Raw genomic sequence first — 16,306 nt, 5'->3', positions numbered from 1 at the left:
CCTCCTCCTCCTCCTCCTGCTCGGTAACTAGGGAAGCGCCCCGTCGCTTAGCAACCCTCCCGGCCTCCGTACCCAAGGGGCGGAGTCCCGGCTGGTTAAGCTCCGCCCCTCTCCTTCGAGTCGCGCGGCGCGGCGGTCCAGACCGACTTCCGGTTGGGTTCCGGGAAGGGCGGATATCGGGCGCCGCGGAGGTCAGTTTCCAACGGGGTCGGACGGGGAGCAGGGCGGGGCTTAGCTTCTTATTTTAGGGGAGGCGAACTGGTTGGGAAGCCGGGGCGTCCCTCGCCTTGCCCGGGAAAGCGGCGAGAGTTCGCTTCCCCCGCCGCCTCCCTTCCCTGGTGGGCTGTGTGTGTGTGTGTGTGTGTGTGTGTGTGTATGTGTGTATAATGAGGACCAGGAGCCACTTTGGAGCCCGTCTTGAGAAAAGACGGTTGCGACACGCTAACTACTTTGCTATACTTTGGTGGTCCTCGACTGACGGCCACAACGGAGCCCAAAATCTCCGTCGCTAAGTGAGACAGGCGTTAAGTGAGCTTTTTTTTATTAATTAATCCCATTTATATCCCGCCCTTCTCCGAAGACTCAGGGCGGCTTACAATTTAAAGCACAAATCAATGTGCTTAGCAATAGCCTTCATTCTATGTATGTGCCTGCTTCTTAGGGCAGCACTACAACCTTCCTTGCCTCCGTTGTGAGTTATGAAGTCGGTGACGCGGTTGTTAAGTGAATCTGGCTTCCCCCTTGACTTGGCTGGTCGGGGAAGGGGATCACGGGGCTGCTGCCCTCCTAAGTAGGAACCAGTTGCCAAGCATCTGAATTACAACCACGTGATCCTGGGGCTGCCACAAAGGTCATGTGGATAACGGTCATAAGTCACTTTTTCCACTGCCGTTGTAACTTTGAACGGTCACGAAATGAACTGTTGAATACCTGTAAGGCTATTCAGGAGACTGCCGTCATAAGTATGAACCAGTTGCCAAGCGTGTGAATTTTAATCACGTTAGAGCTGTTACAACTTTGAACGGCCACTGAATGAATAGTTGTAAGCTGAGGGCTATCTCTGGATGTTTCTCTGTACGCTGGCTCCAAGGGAATCACTCGTGCCCTCCCAAATATGATAGCACTTGATCGATCTGAATTGATTAGGGGCCCAACTCCAATAGACTCCAGTTAGTCTGATGCCACGACTTTGCATAATTTAATGCAAAGTAACTCTGAATATTGATCGTAGTCGCTGGGTCTGATGATCTGGAGCATGGGAAAGCAACTCTGTTCTCTCTCCTCTTTTAAAGGGTCCTCTATCCTTCAGTGTCTTTAATAACTATATATTTTGTAACCTCCTGTGACATTGCAGCCCGGTTTTTCTTCTTTATATCAGCCCTCCTAATGAAATGACTAATTTTGTGTAAGGTGAGGCTTTTAATAAAGGAATCACAATCGTAGGGTAGTAATTAATTGGTTCGGCTTTGAAAATGAGGTATGCCTTTCACTTGGGAGGAATAGAGTTTGCTTTCTGCATTTGTCTTGTTTTTCTTTGAAAGAGTTGAGCTTATGTTTCTAACGCCTGTTTGACAGTTTCTTAAGATGTTAAAAAGAATCGGAAGACGAGAGATTCCAGGAGCAGGTTCAGAGTAAAGAAAATGATAGAAAGTCTTTATTATTATGCAGCTTTAAATACATATGTATGGAAAACATGAAATATGAGTGTTAGGGGTTATAGTATTCAGTACTTGAGTGTTTTTGTTTCTCATAAAAGATGAATACACATTGTATGATTTCAGGTTAACTGTGCTTCAGGGCAAAACCAGATTCATTTGTCATATACATTCCTTACCCATTTGGAAAGCTAAGAACTAGCTCATCTTGATACATAACTTGATACAAAACCTGCAGGTGTTTTTTTTTTAATTTGCATCATCCTGTTTTCAATATGAAATGCTTTTCCTTACAGTAAAACATCAAACCATGGTTCTTGCTAGTTCAAATAAAACAAGTGGACTCCAGCAAAACACCGCCTGCATCAGGAATATTTGTATTCTGGCTCATGTAGACCATGGTAAGAGAAATAACCTCCACTCTAAAGAACAACTATTTGTGAATTATGGATATATTTAAGTTAATTTGTTTCAACAAGCAGTGTTTGTTTTTATTGTATATATGGCTGATGTTACGTGGACTTTGTGTCTCTGGAGAACAACTAGTGTACTATTTCAGAGACAGCCAGGCATAAAAGTAACTAATTGCCATATGGATGAAGTTTTTGTGGGTTTTTTGTTTTGTATTCTTTGCTACATATTAGTAGCTTTTCCTTATGGAGGATGCTTTCATTTTAATTCCTTCACCAGCAAAATATTGGACTTTTCTGGGCTAAAAAAAAGAAAACTTTCAACTCTATGTTTCTGTAAAAAAGTATTTTTCTGAGTTGGGGGGGGGAGTTTATAATGCTCCATACCACTATAATCATATTTAGTGGAAATTGATTATATTTTCTAGGATGCAACTCCATTAGCTAGCATTTTGACTAGGGCTAAATCAGGGAAGTTGCATATTAAAATAGGAGTAAATAAGAGAGCCGGTTTGATATGGTAGCTAAGATGCTTCGCTAGACACCAGGAGTCTGAATTCTAGTCCTCCCTTTGAAAAATTGTTATGTGGAAAAATAGGATCATTAAGTATGTATGCTGCCTTGATCTGACCAAAAATAAAGGGGGTAAAAATCAAAAGGCATTAAATTGTTTTAACTCAAACACACACACACACACACACACACACACACACACGAGTTAAAACAATTCAGTGCCATTTTGTTTCTTTGATTTTGATATATTTCATATTTTTCCTTTGATATGTATATATTTGGATTTACTAGTATACCGTATTTATTTTTCTTTATTTCTCTTTCTAGGCAAAACAACGTTAGCTGATTGTCTCATTTCTAGCAATGGAATAATATCTAGAAGATTGGCGGGAAAGGTGCTTTAATACCTATTCAGTCTTTTATTTTAAATGTTACTGTTTTGTGACGAAAGCCTATAGAACGTGTAGGAAAACGCCTTTCCTGTTATTTTCATTCATACAGCTGAGATATTTGGATAGCCGAGAAGATGAGCAGGTCCGAGGTATCACGATGAAATCAAGTGCAATTTCATTGCTCTTTGTGAAAGGTAAAGTAATAGCCTCTGGGTGCATTTGAACTATAAAATGTTTCATGATCCTAAAATAGCCTCACTGAAGTTGGTCTCGAATTGGTCGTTGTTTCCTGCTATTATATGATCTGTTCAAATGAAATCATGAACTGTTACTGTTTAAAACCACAGATCAATTCTTAAAAGGATGAGCAGTGAAGCATAAAGATCAGGGTGAAAGTTTAAAGTTGCATAGCTACTGAGCTACGAAAATGCAAATTTTCACAAGCACAGAGAATATATATTTAATCCATACCACTAACAAACTATAGTTGATTACCCAGCAGTAACGGGAAACTACTGATTGCAAACGGATACTTTAAACTTTCTAAAGTAGAAGAGAAAATACCTGAGCAGACCCATTCATCGGTTTAGTGGTGATTCATATGCTCTCTGGCTTCACTTCCAAAATACTTAGTCTTTTAACTTTTTTCTTTCTTTGATTCTAGACAATCAGGAACACCTCATCAATCTTATAGACTCCCCTGGCCATGTGGATTTCTCTTCAGAAGTGTCCACAGCTGTCAGACTTTGTGATGGTTGCATCATTGTAGTAGATGCTGTGGAAGGAGTTTGCTCACAGGTATTGGAAAACAAGATGCTTTTCACTAATAAATAAAGTATTAGTAAGAGTGGTCTTTCACATCTGTCAGATTTTAACACCACGAATTAAGATAGGCTCTTGATCAAAGTATGCTAAGCCGAAAAGCACAAATGTCTATGCCCATATGCTTATAGGTGCTAATTTTAATAGCAATAGCACTTATAGATACCATCCCATAGTGTTTACAGTCCTCTCTAAGCCATTTCCAGAGTCAGCCTCTTCCCCCGCCCCCCAACAATCCAGCTCCTCATTTTACTGACCTCGGAAGCATTAAAGGCTGAGTCAACCTTGACCCAGTCAGGATCGAACTACTCTCGGTCGGCAGAGTTAGCCTGCATTACTGCATTCTAACCACTGGGCCACCACAGCTTTAAGAGCAACCTGTTTTTAGTTTTTACTTCACTGGGTGACTTATTGTGTGTGTCTTTGTAGTAAAGTAATTCTGTGAGAGAATCTTAACAGAATGCTACGTTGACATCTGCCATCATCCACGCTTTCGTTCAAACCTTAACATATTTTCCTAGGCCTGGCTCGGCTACTGTGTGAATTCCAGAAAAGAGGCACTGACAAATGACACCTGTGCCCATGCTCAGTTCAAAGCATTGTTCAGTCTCGGGCCCAAAGTGCCACAAATCCCTATTGGTGTGTTTTAACTTCACAACCTGTGAAAAACCTTTTGTCTTTAGACACATGCAGTGTTACGTCAAGCTTGGCTGGAAAACATCCGTCCGGTCCTGGTGATTAATAAAATAGATCGTCTCATCTTGGAACTGAAATTTACCCCTCAGGAAGCTTATTCTCACCTTAAGAACATCTTGGAACAGGTAAAGAGAGTTCCTTGTCTCAGTATTGGAAGATTGGGGGTTGGGGGGGGGAGAACAGTATTTCCAGTACACATTAATGCAGATTGAGTGTAAGTATAATAAAGTATTAATTATTTTCAGTGACATTGTAAGTTTGAATGGTCATTAAACAAATGGTTGTGTGTCAAGGACAATCTGAATGTAATTTTGATAGCATAAGTGCTTTTATAATAGCTTGAATTCCTATCCTTCTGGTAATTTTAATGTGTCATTTATGCTCAGGTTTTTACTTTACTCTAAAGTTTCCTTCTTCCGTTATGTAAACAAGATGGACAGTGATTAAAATTTATGTTACTTATATGTAAGGGTGTGGGTCTATACATTGCATGTGGTATGTTTTAAAAGTGTGTTATGTATGTGTACACTTTGAGCGCAAGCAACTAAATTCATTTTTAATGTGTGCTGTTGTGCCTACAGGAAAAAAAATGACAATAAAGGTTATCTAATCTTAATCTGTCTGTAGGGCCTTAAAGCTGCAATTCCATACATAGAATAAATGACTCAGTTTTGTTTCTAGGTGAATGCCATCACTGCTACCCTCTTCACTTCCCAAATCTTTGAAAAAAGAGCCGAGAAAGACATGGATCTTCAGCTGAATTCTGATCCTACTAATGTGGACCAGGTTTATGACTGGAGTACAGGCTTGGAGTACACAGACGATTCCCATCTTTATTTTTCACCCGATCAGGGGAATGTAGTATTTGCCAGCGCAATTGACGGCTGGGGCTTTGGGTGAGTTGAGACTGAATTGGATTTATTCACTTTCACATCGGCTGCCATTCCAGAAGATGGCTTGCAAAACTCACCAAAAGAGTAAAAGGGTTAAAACCCATGTAAAGAGGCAGTCTGGACTAAAATGAGATACAAATAATACCACAATCACACAGCTTCCTCACTAAGGTAGATAACAACTACATTAGCCTCGGACCTGGGACCAGAGCCAGGAGGAGGTGGAAGATACATGAAGATGGAAGGGTGTGTGTGTGTTTGTGTGTCTTGCTGAGCTCATGAGTAGCTGCATTGTTTGCTTATCAACAGCCCTTGTATGCACATCCAGACAATAGACAACACTATAGCAGCCAAATGTGCATGTGTGAAGTGGGGCAAGCTTTTGTGCCATGCACGTTAATGGACACCCTTTCAATAAAGTAACTGTTGAGAGTGTATGCTTATATACTTACATTATGGTGGTACAATGGTTAGAATGCAGTACTGCAGTAATGCATTCACTGCTCACTTCAGGAGTTCTATCCTGAGCGGCGGTGGTTAGAATGCAGCATTGCAAGCTGACTCTGCCCACTGCCAGCAGTTCGATTCTCAGCGGCTCAAGGTTGACTCAGCCTTCCAAGATCAGTAAAATGAGGACCCGGATTGTTGGGGGCAATGTGCTGACTCTGTAAACGGCTTAGAGAGGGCTGTAAAGTACTGTGAAGCAGCCTATAAGACTAAGTGCTATTGCTATTATGTGAGTTCTCTGTAAAGTAGTTGTAACGCTATTTTTCAGTCACCTCAGAGAAGAAGTGCACAGCTGATTACTGTGCAGGTGGACACAGAAGCCTTCTTATGAAGGCTGTTTTATCTAAATGGATTTCTCTAATGGCTTGATTTGTGTTTCTTTCCCAGTATTGAACAGTTTGCTAAGCTGTACAGCCATAAGATGGGAATCAAACCATCCATATTATTGAAGACTCTCTGGGGAGATTATTATTTAAATATGAAAGCTAAGAGAATCATGAAAGTCGATCAGGTAAGACTGTGGGCATCCCGGGTGTGAAACGGGACTCTTGTTCTCACTTTTTGGGGAGCGAAATGGTGTGGGCATCATTGCCCCTTTCTTGACTGAGTAAATTTGGCCATTCGGAAGCACGCTGTCACCCAGATCCAGTGCACGGGTGAGTGGCAACTGTTATCGATAGCGGTATGAGAAACTGCAGTATCAGATATTTAATTGCTGGCATCAGGAGAAATACATTCAGCACCATAAATCAAAGCTTTGTATCAGCAAAGGGAAGAATCTATCTGTCATTATGGCTGGCTTTTTTTCCCCTTTCAGGGAGATTTTCAAATAGAGAAATACCTGAAATCTGATTCTCCTAAATCTGATGTTGCTCACTCCATTCTCTCACTTTACCATCTCATTTTTGCTTCATGCATAAATCTGACCATAATGTTTTACTGCCTTAACTTAGCAAAGCTGGGGTTCCGTCTACCCCATTGTAGGTTCCACATTTTGTATGGAGGGGATACAGGATACATTCTTAAAGGGGGTGCCCTCCACAAGCTATTTGTCCCCCATAAAGGCTTAGTGAATGACACTAAGGAGTGTAGCGGAGGAGTGGGACGAGAGGGTGGGTTTTATGATCTACACATGTAAGATTCATGTAGATGGTATGTGTTGGTACATACAGTACATATGGCAGTGTAATTCCTTATAAAGGCTGCTTTGTGTTTGTCTAACCTGAGGTTCTCTTTCCAGCTGAAAGGGAAAAAGCCCCTATTTGTACAACTAGTGTTAGAAAACATATGGAGTCTCTACGAGGCAGTTACCAAGAGGTAAGAGAGAAATCCTTGAATTGCATTTTCTTGCTTGAAAATATGAGATGCCTACTCTGCATCACCCAAGTGATAAGCGAATTTTGTTACTGATGTTCAGTAAATATGTTGCTTTGGTATCTTAGGATATTTCCATCATTTGCAAACAAATGATAATCTTAAAATCAGGCGTGGCTGGTTGATCAGTCATCTCCAGCGTCACGTTCATAAGTGTAACAGGCCAGTGAATTTAGAAGTCCCCTTATGTTTTTTTTTTTTGTTCCTGGGTTCAGTGAGAAGCAAATATCTTGTGTCTTTTTTTTCTCCCTACACACAGAGACAAAGAGAAAATAGAGAAAATAATCTCCTCTCTGGGACTAAATATTGCCGCTCGTGAATTACGCCACACGGACCCAAAGGTTCAGCTTAATGCCATTTGTAGTCAGTGGCTACCAATATCAGATGCAGTTCTCTGTATCCTTTAAAAAAAAAAAACTGTTCACACAGCCAACTAGTACTGTATATTACCCCTCTTTCATTTTACTTTTTTGATTTTGATTTTACTAAGCAGGAGGTAAGCATTCATTTAACTCTTTAAAAAAATTAGTAGTGGCTCACCTGCCTTAAAATCACTTAAGCCATTCCTGGACTTTTTGGTGTCTTTCAATTTCCTTTCTAGAAGAATAGTAGGGTTACTTATGTGATGTATTTTCTACTCAGAAGATATCCATGGTTCCCTATAAATGTTTTGGAACTTTTATAAGGAAAAAAAAATAACAGGAGTCGGAAAAGGGTCCTAACACACACACACACCAATTTTACGTATTTATTCCTGGATGTTTTTGCCGAGCTGTTCAGTTCCGAATGATGTTAGGATTTGATGGGTAAGTATGAACTTTGAAAAAATTCTTGCAGAGAGGATGTCTTGCTCTTACTGAATAGCCCACATCCTCTCCTTCGTTTTCACTGTCACTGAAATATCAGATTGCCTCTCTGTGTGTCCTTAATGCACCGATTAGCCATGGTTTGTGATAAACTTCCTAGTCCTCTTGATATCACTGCTGAGAGAGTGGAGAAGCTGCTGTGTAGTGGAGCTAAAACGTTTGATTCCCTGCCACAAGAAACACAAGATTTAAAAGAGGGTGAGTAAACTTTAGGAAGCTAAAAGGGAAAAGAGGCAGTCTGAATCAAAATCAAAGAAAAAATAGCCTTGTTAAAGGACAATGAGTGTCCCTAACTGCACTAATCCATCATCCAACGTAGAACTATAACTTAAATTCTCCATCTGGATTTATTAAAGAGTTGACATCTACGTATAAAACCGGACATTCTTTCGCACGGACCTCAGAAAGAAATATAATAATTTTGTTTTATGTTTGCTTAGCGTTTATGAAGTGCAGCAGCGAAGAAACTGCTCCTGTCGTTGTGTTTGTATCCAAAATGTTCGCAGTTGACGCTAAGACATTACCACGGAACAAACCAAGGTGAGAAAAATTGTCCTATTTGATCTCTCTCTGCTCCAGCAGTGGTAGTTACTAAATCATAATCTGCGGTTTCAGTTGCTTTTATTTTAAGCCTGGCTAAGCTTATTTTCTCTGACCTGACAAGAAAAGCAGTTATTTCTTGAGCTGGCTGGTAAATATGACACAGACTTTTGGAATTTGTCACACTTGTAAGATTTATGGATGTGTGTGAATTAAAAAAAATAAAGGTTTTGTCATATAATGAAAGCTAATCAACATATCAAAGTATGTAATGCATTCAGATGGTTTCTCTATATAATCGGGTCTTTTAGATTCTAATGTTTAGATTAACTATAGTTAAGGGAGCCTTGGTTTTCTTAATGTAGTTGGTGAACAAGTTTATTGGCTGGATTCACTTCCCTAGCCAAATCGTAAACTAATTTACAAAGAAGAATTGCTGAATTAATACTCCTGTGACATGAAGGAAGCTACGTTATAGGTAGTCTGAGGGGTTTTAATTAATTAATTTATTGGGTTTTAGTTTAACTTCAGGGACTGTAATTTAATCATAGTTTTAACTGATTTTAATTTTGTATGTTATGTATTTTAAGTCTCCCTGTAAACCGCCCTGAGTCCTACGGGAATAGGGCGGTATATAAATTTAAATAAATAATAATAATAATAATAATAATAATAATAATAATAATAATAATAATAATAATAATAATAGTCATGTCAAGCATCGGGGAAAACGGGAGATCCAGGCAATTCAAACATGTATAAGGATTTATTATAAGCTCTCTACAAGAATCTGAACTTTCAAGGGAAATTAGCAGGAGTTAAGAATAGAAAGGAATTCAGGGTGGGCTGGACTTAGATCTCGTGTGTGTGCAGGGATTCATGACTGATGATGCATTTGACTCCTCCTTCGGGCTCAGCCTGGTCATCTACAGTCTTCCACTTACGACCACATTTGGGTCTGTAATCGCAGTTTTTGAACGAGATGGTTCTCAAGAGGCTAAGACGTATAAGGAACGGTTGCTGGAACTGTGTATGTCTGGTTTAATGAAGAGAAGGACGAGGAGTGACATGATAGCAGTGTTCCAATATCTCAGGGGCTGCCCCAAAGAAGAGGGACTCAAACTATTCTCCAAAGAACCTGAAGGCAGGATGAGAAGCAATGGATGGAAACTAACCAAAGAGAGAAGCAACTTAGAACTAAGGAGAAACTTCCTGACAGTTAGAACAATTAACCAGTGGAACAACCTGCCTCTAGAAGCAGGTTTTAAAGTTTTTAAGAAGAGCCTGGACAGCCATTTGTCTGAAATGGTACAGGATTTCCTGCCTGAGCCCCCGGGGGCTGGACTAGATGACCTCTACGGTATCTTCCAACTTTGTTATTATTATATAATGCAAAGCCACATGACTGCTTTGCATAACCCTGATCCCAACTCTCTCAGTGGCGGTTCTTAAGTGCAGCACTTGGAAGAAGGGTGCAGTGGGTCAAGAAGAAGACCTGGGCCTCCTGCTACATCTGGGAGACCAGCGCTCTGAGGACCGGAATGCGAATCCATCGATTATCCAAGCGGTCAAGCATTACTGTATAACTCAGCCTAATGTGCCAACACAGGAGGGATGAGAGAGGCCAGGAAAAGACATGACTTATTTAAGGAAGTGTGAATAGGTATAGTTTGCATGTTTGTGCTGACACCAAAATATCTTTCTGGCTTGAGATCCAAAGAGCATCACAGCCCTAGTTTCAAGTGTGTGTGTGTGTGTGTGTGTGTGTGTGTGGATTTATTTGTAAGTTTGTTTTGGGGAAAAAAACACCCCTCTTCTTGAGATACCTTTGCACTGTCCATCATGAGAAGGATGTTAAGCAGTAGTTGTTCGTGGAAGTCAGCTCTCTGCTTGCTTTCTATGGCTTCTTGCTCTTCAGAATGAATGAACTCTATGAGAGGAGTCTTGTGAATTTTTGCCTAGGGAGTTTTTAAAGAAGTTGAAAAGTTTTAAGTGAGATGTAAAAAAAGGCTGCAGTCGTTTCTGACTAGAGGACCTGGAGCATTTTGACCACTAGATGGTGGCAGTCAACTGTGGATTAAGCGGCTCTTGAAACTTTCCTAAACACAGTTTTAACTTTCTTTCCAGTTTTGCACATTAGAAGTTAGGAGGTGGGACTATTGTGTTTTTATGAATAAGGGTGGAGTTTTGTGGAGTCCACGGCCCTCTTTCTGGCCATGTGATCTTGGGGCTGCAGATGGTTTGGAGCAATTCATTAACGAAGTCCTGTCACCTAAGTGAGGATTTCATTTTAATGCCTTCGTGGTTTTAAACTTCCCCAGTTGAATAATTTCTGCATCAGTTTGAATTTATTTTTGTACCTCTCTAGCTAAAATACGGACGGATAAAGCCTTGAAGCAGAAAACAAGAGAGGTGCTGCTTTTCTTGTCCTTCCAAAGTCTTGGGGTTCACTTAAAGTTAAATGGATTCACAACACAATTTCCCTGGGCCTCAAAACAGTGGGAAATGTGCTTGAGAGAAGATGCTAAAAGCTCAAAAGAGGGAATTGGCCCGTATGGGGTCCTGGGGCTTCCATTCACCCATCCCTGATTTCATAGTTACCCTAACACAGGTAGCCTTCAACCTAACCACCACAATTGATGCCCAAATTTATGCTGCCAAGTGAGACAATTGTTACCAGAGTTTTGCTCTATTTTACGACCTTCCTTGCCACCGTTCCTAAAGGAATCACTGCAGTTGTTGTTGTGATTCAGGGTCAGCCTGTGGGTTCGGCAGTTGGGTCGGACAATTCAGAGGAGGAGGAGGGGGGTGTTGGAGAGCTTGCTGATGATGGCCTTGAGGCTCCGCAGAGCCCTCAGCCAGGCCCCTCCCATCTGGTTACGATGCAGACCCAGCTGTGTGAGCCTGACAGCGTGGATGAAGATGACCCACAGCTGGCCCTGTTCAAGGACGCCCGACGCAGGAGGCAGTCAATCAGGAGTAAACAGAGGAAGGCAATGGGGCACCTCGGAAGGAGGCAGAGAGAAGCCACGCCCTGAACTGTTTAAAAGGGGAATGTGTGGGAGGGCTGGTTTGCTGAAGGCAACCGCTTGAATAGCTCCTGTTTCATGGTTGGTGTCTGTTTTATGTTAATAAATTTGGCAGGCTTTATTCCAGCCTCTTGCCGTTTTGTAAAGGGGTTGTCCCTGCCTTTTCTGCAGGGCCGGTAGTAGGCTGGTACAGAACAGTTGTTAAGTTAGTAACACAATTATTAATTGAACCTGGCTTTCCCACTGGCCTGTCATAAAGTCACAAACGGTGATCACGTGATCCCGGGACACTGCAACCGTCCTAAGTACATGCCGCTTGCCAAGAGTCTGAATTTTGATCACGTGACCACGGGGATGCTGCAGTGGTGGTTAAGTGTGAAAAGCGGTCATAAGTCCCTTTTTCCCCAGTGCTGTTGTAACTTTGCACAGTCACTGAAAGAATGGCTGTAAGTCGAGGACCACCTGCATGCAAACCCAGGCAATTGCATTGTGTTCAGCCCCGCACAATTAAATAAATCATGACATAAATTAAATTAAATAAATCATGCCAGCATCAAGCTCCCTTCGTCCAGTGCGCTCCCACAGGGAGGGTCTTCTCAGGGTGCCGCCAATAAAAGATTGCCGGTGGGTAACACCCAGGGATAGGGCCTTCTCAGTGGGTGCACCTGCCCTCTGGAACCAGCTGCCCGTGGATCTGAGGACTGCCCCCGACCTCCGTTCATTCCGCCGGGACCTGAAGACCTGGCTCTTCGAGCTCTCTGACCCAGGCTGAGAATTTTAATTTTAATTTTAATTGGTTTTTTTTTTTTCAGGAACTGTTGTAATTTTTTTAAATTGTTTTTAACTTTTGTATTTCTTGTTTTAATTACCCTGTAAACCGCCCTGAGTCCTTCGGGAAAGGGCAGTATACAAATCTAATAAGATAAAATAAATAAATAAATAAATAACTTGGGATAAGAATTCAGTAATTCTCTTGTTTCCTTCAATACGGTGCTTAGCCATCCCTGCATGCCTTTTGTGTTTTTTTAAAGCGTTTTGCATAATCTATCTCTTCTCTTCCCCCTATCTGCATTATAAAATTCTTTGCTTGCTTCTTTATAAAGGATTCATCCTGAATCCTGGTCTCCTACATTAAGATCAGCACACAGTGTTGCGGTTGATCCGTTAAACAAATCAAATTGGAATTTCTATCAACCCTCCTACTTTTCAAACACACAAATTTCAAGTATCTCAGGTATTTAAATGGAATTTGCATCTTTAAACCAGGAATGCATGTCAAGGACTTCTCTCCAGCAGCAATTTATCAGTTCATAAAGCTGAAGCATTTTCCTCTTAAGTAGGCTTCGATAAAAATTGCCTTTAAAAAAGTTAATATTGCCGTTGTAGTACCACTTTAAATAATTATACGCCCGTGAAAGTTTTATTGGAATTTATCACATTTTGCAGAAGTTTTAAATTGTTTCCATTAAGGCAACTCTAGCATGTAAAATAATGGCTTTAATAACTGCTATTTTAATAACAGCTTGGTGTTTCCTCACTAGCTACTAATATTGATATATTATTATCCGGGCACAACAATGTGAAGTCACAGCTGTCAGTTTTTTAGCTGGTGTTGCATCCAGTTCTTCCCAAGAACCTAAGGCATCATAAGGTTTAATTTGTTTTTAATTTTATATTTTGGTTATTTTGGTATTTATGGCCCTGTTCACCGCCCTGAGTCCTTCGGGAGAAGGGTGGTATACAAATTAAATTAAATTAAATTAATAAATAAATGTATTGGTGTAGTACAGGGCTCTTCAAACTTGGCCCTTTTATGACTTGTGGACTTCAACTCCCAGAATTCCTCAGCCAGGCACGCTGGCTGAGGAATTCTGGGAGTTGAAGTCCACAAGTCATAAAAGGGCCACGTTTGAAGACCCCTGGTGTAGTATATATATGCAGATTCAAGCACATTGTATGTGTTTTGTAATTAACAGATGGAAATTTTGCCAATGCACAGATTTTCTATGTGCTGTCCAAGATTTTTTGGTAGGGCACCCAGTGCACCCATAACCACTGGGACAACCATGCCTAGTTTATGCCCTGCTGTAGTCTTTCAGCTTCAATTTTCATACTTTGTGATCCTCTCCAATTCTTTCTCTTCCCTTTTACTATCCCTTGCTATTGTCAAATCCATTATCTATACTTGGTTATTATTCCTATTTACATGTAGCCTATTTTAATTTTACCCATTTTACTAATACAATACACTGTACTAATATTACACACAAACAACATATACACACCAGCTACTTGATTTCATCTATGGAATACTTGATTGGATACATTTGATTATCAGATTCTTCTGAAAGATCTATATATTTATCGTCATTGTCTGTTACTCACTTTTGAATCACTGGGCCTGAAAATGTTACATTTTTGCAGGTTAATGCTCATAATTTTTTGACTTCCCTGTCTAGCCCTTATATATATATTTTTAAAGTCAACATTCCAAAGCAATGAAATGTATGACAGATGTTGTAAGGGAAGAACATTTTTTCTGCAATTGGTGAATTAAAAATATTTTTTAAATAGTGAATTAATTTCAGTTTTCATCTATTTGCTACATGCTAGCTGCTCGTCGGAACTCGTTGGGTTTGCAGAATCAGTAGTAGTGACTGTAAGAACTGATATAAGTTAGAATCTCTAGCAGTTGACCCAATAGCTTTATTAAAATTATATCAGCCAGCCACTCATTAATTATTTTGTTTCTCAAACTTGTCAAGGTAATAATTTAACAGCTAACCAGTTTATGCAGTGTGAGATGTATGATATAATGTTGGGAATGACTCAGCAGGATCTGTGTCTCTTTAAGAGCCTTGTATAAAAGGGAAGGCTCCGCAGATGAGTGTTTTGTCTTTCGTTTTCCTGCTGTAACTGCTTGTGTTGGAGCCTGCTATATTAACACATGTAGGTATATTGTTCCTGGTGTATGATATTGTAGATAGTGTAAGATAAACCACCATTTAATATAGACCACTGTTTACGGTGTTTACTCCTGGGTTATCTCAGCGCAATAAGACTGTGCGTGCTCTGACAAAACACTCCCTGCTAGTGTGCAAATCTGCAGTTAGGAAATTAAAGTCGGCTTTCAAAACTCTCATGTTGTCCCCAATGGTACACAGGCCTTTGTCACAAGAAGAGATAGCCCAAAGACGTGACCGTGCGAGGCAGCGGCGTGCTGAAAAGTTAGCAGCCACTCAGGAGCAAGAGTCAGCATCTGAGGGAATTGGAGGAAATTTGATAGACCCAACTTTAGAGGCAGAAGAGAACCGAGGTAAGAGAAAGATCAGGAATAAATGGTTCATCTAGGACAGTGGCTCGGAACTACAGCCCCCTTTATGACTTGTGGACTTCAACTCCCAGAATTCCTGAGCCAGCCATGCTGGCTCAAGAATTCTGGGAGTTGAAGTCCACAGGTCATAAAAGGGCCGTGGTTCCTCACCACTGGTCTAGAAGATAAATGGTAACTGTACTCTGGCAGTAGGTATGAAACAAAGTCAACCTCTGTATTGGATTTCAAGCCCCACACATCTGGAAATTGCCAAGCAGTGTCTTAGAGGCTGCTGGCAGCAGTTCTCTCCTAATCCTAAATTCTTACTATGGTCCAACTGGCTTGGGAACAGTGCAGCATATAAATATATACATCGTGATAGCGTGTCAACAGCCAAATTTGGCACATGGCAGTTTGCTGCTAGAAGTAAATTTGGGTAGCCTGTTTTTTCTCCAGCAAGCCTGTGAACTGGTTGTGGGAATAAGCCTCTTGTTTTACAGAGCAGATGGTTCATGGTGCTTGCCAACAATTTTCTAGTTTTGTTTCTTATGTTGAACTTCCCTGGATACTTAACTTGTGAGTGAACGCTGTAAAATTCATTTGCAGCACCCAGGAGGAAAGAGAAATCTAGTTTGCTTCACATTATTGTCCCTAGCACATAACTGGTCCTGTCCCAAATTGGCTTCTCTTTATTGATCTGGATGCCAGTACCCTGGAAGTTGTAGAAGTATATTGTTGTAATGTCCATCCTGTTATGGATGGACTACACAAGCTTAAATCAGATTTGAGATGGGTTGGTAGTTGGGCTGAGCTTGCCGATTTGGCTGCAAATGTTTTGTCTCCACTCTGCCAAAATCTGCCATTAAGTCAGTGTTTTTCCCCCCCAGAATCTTTTTATTTAATATTTTTATTTTTAGTTAAACAATATTTAATCTTACTAAAAGTATAAAAAATTAAAAGACACATACCAAGAATCAGTTTTATACATATTTATTTTATATTTGTCATTAGTGTACTGGTTTACCAGTGAATTCGCTACTATAATGTAGGCAATACAAGTTATTATTGTAAGAGATGGAGCAGTGGGCTAATGCCTCCTTAAGTAACACCAGCTGCCTGCAATTAGTGCAGGTTCGCATCCCACCAGGCTCAAGGTTGACTCAGCCTTCCATCCTTCCGAGGTAGGTAAAATGAGGACCCAGATTGTTGGGGGCAATTAAGCTGACTTTGTAATAATGCCGCTTGGGCGGGGTGTGAAAGCCCTAATAAGCAGGCATATGCATAGAATGAAGGCTA

At 40.7% G+C, this 16,306-nt stretch overlaps 1 protein-coding gene and 1 long non-coding RNA gene across 5 annotated transcripts in view; one reads left to right on the top strand and one right to left on the bottom strand.

Moving 5' to 3' along the window:
- The window catches only part of LOC310645575, a 590,514-nt gene that overhangs the window by 369,048 nt on the left and 205,160 nt on the right, over window positions 1-16,306 (bottom strand). The gene's annotated exons all lie outside the window — the stretch shown is intronic.
- EFL1 (elongation factor like GTPase 1) overlaps window positions 167-16,306 on the top strand; it is a 50,985-nt gene continuing 34,845 nt past the window's right edge. Inside the window, exons 1-13 of one of the 3 annotated variants that reach the window (XM_083371317.1) lie at window positions 167-191; window positions 1,952-2,056; window positions 2,906-2,973; window positions 3,080-3,164; window positions 3,635-3,768; window positions 4,476-4,613; window positions 5,170-5,384; window positions 6,276-6,399; window positions 7,129-7,205; window positions 7,522-7,658; window positions 8,204-8,326; window positions 8,569-8,668; window positions 14,862-15,013. In XM_083371317.1, coding sequence (XP_083227443.1) covers window positions 1,966-2,056; window positions 2,906-2,973; window positions 3,080-3,164; window positions 3,635-3,768; window positions 4,476-4,613; window positions 5,170-5,384; window positions 6,276-6,399; window positions 7,129-7,205; window positions 7,522-7,658; window positions 8,204-8,326; window positions 8,569-8,668; window positions 14,862-15,013 — 1,444 coding nt within the window. In that variant the 5' untranslated portion in view covers window positions 167-191; window positions 1,952-1,965. Of the gene's footprint in view, window positions 192-319; window positions 339-378; window positions 529-1,951; window positions 2,057-2,905; window positions 2,974-3,079; window positions 3,165-3,634; window positions 3,769-4,475; window positions 4,614-5,169; window positions 5,385-6,275; window positions 6,400-7,128; window positions 7,206-7,521; window positions 7,659-8,203; window positions 8,327-8,568; window positions 8,669-14,861; window positions 15,014-16,306 lie in introns of those variants that run through there. The other 2 variants (XM_083371318.1, XM_083371319.1) reach the window with 2 other exon arrangements.

Source organism: Vipera ursinii (assembly GCF_947247035.1).
Source record: "Vipera ursinii genome assembly, chromosome: 11".
In the NCBI taxonomy this organism is placed as follows: domain Eukaryota; kingdom Metazoa; phylum Chordata; class Lepidosauria; order Squamata; family Viperidae; genus Vipera; species Vipera ursinii.
The sequence above is the reverse complement of the archived record's forward strand: the minus strand, read 5'-3'. Positions and strand labels throughout refer to the sequence as shown.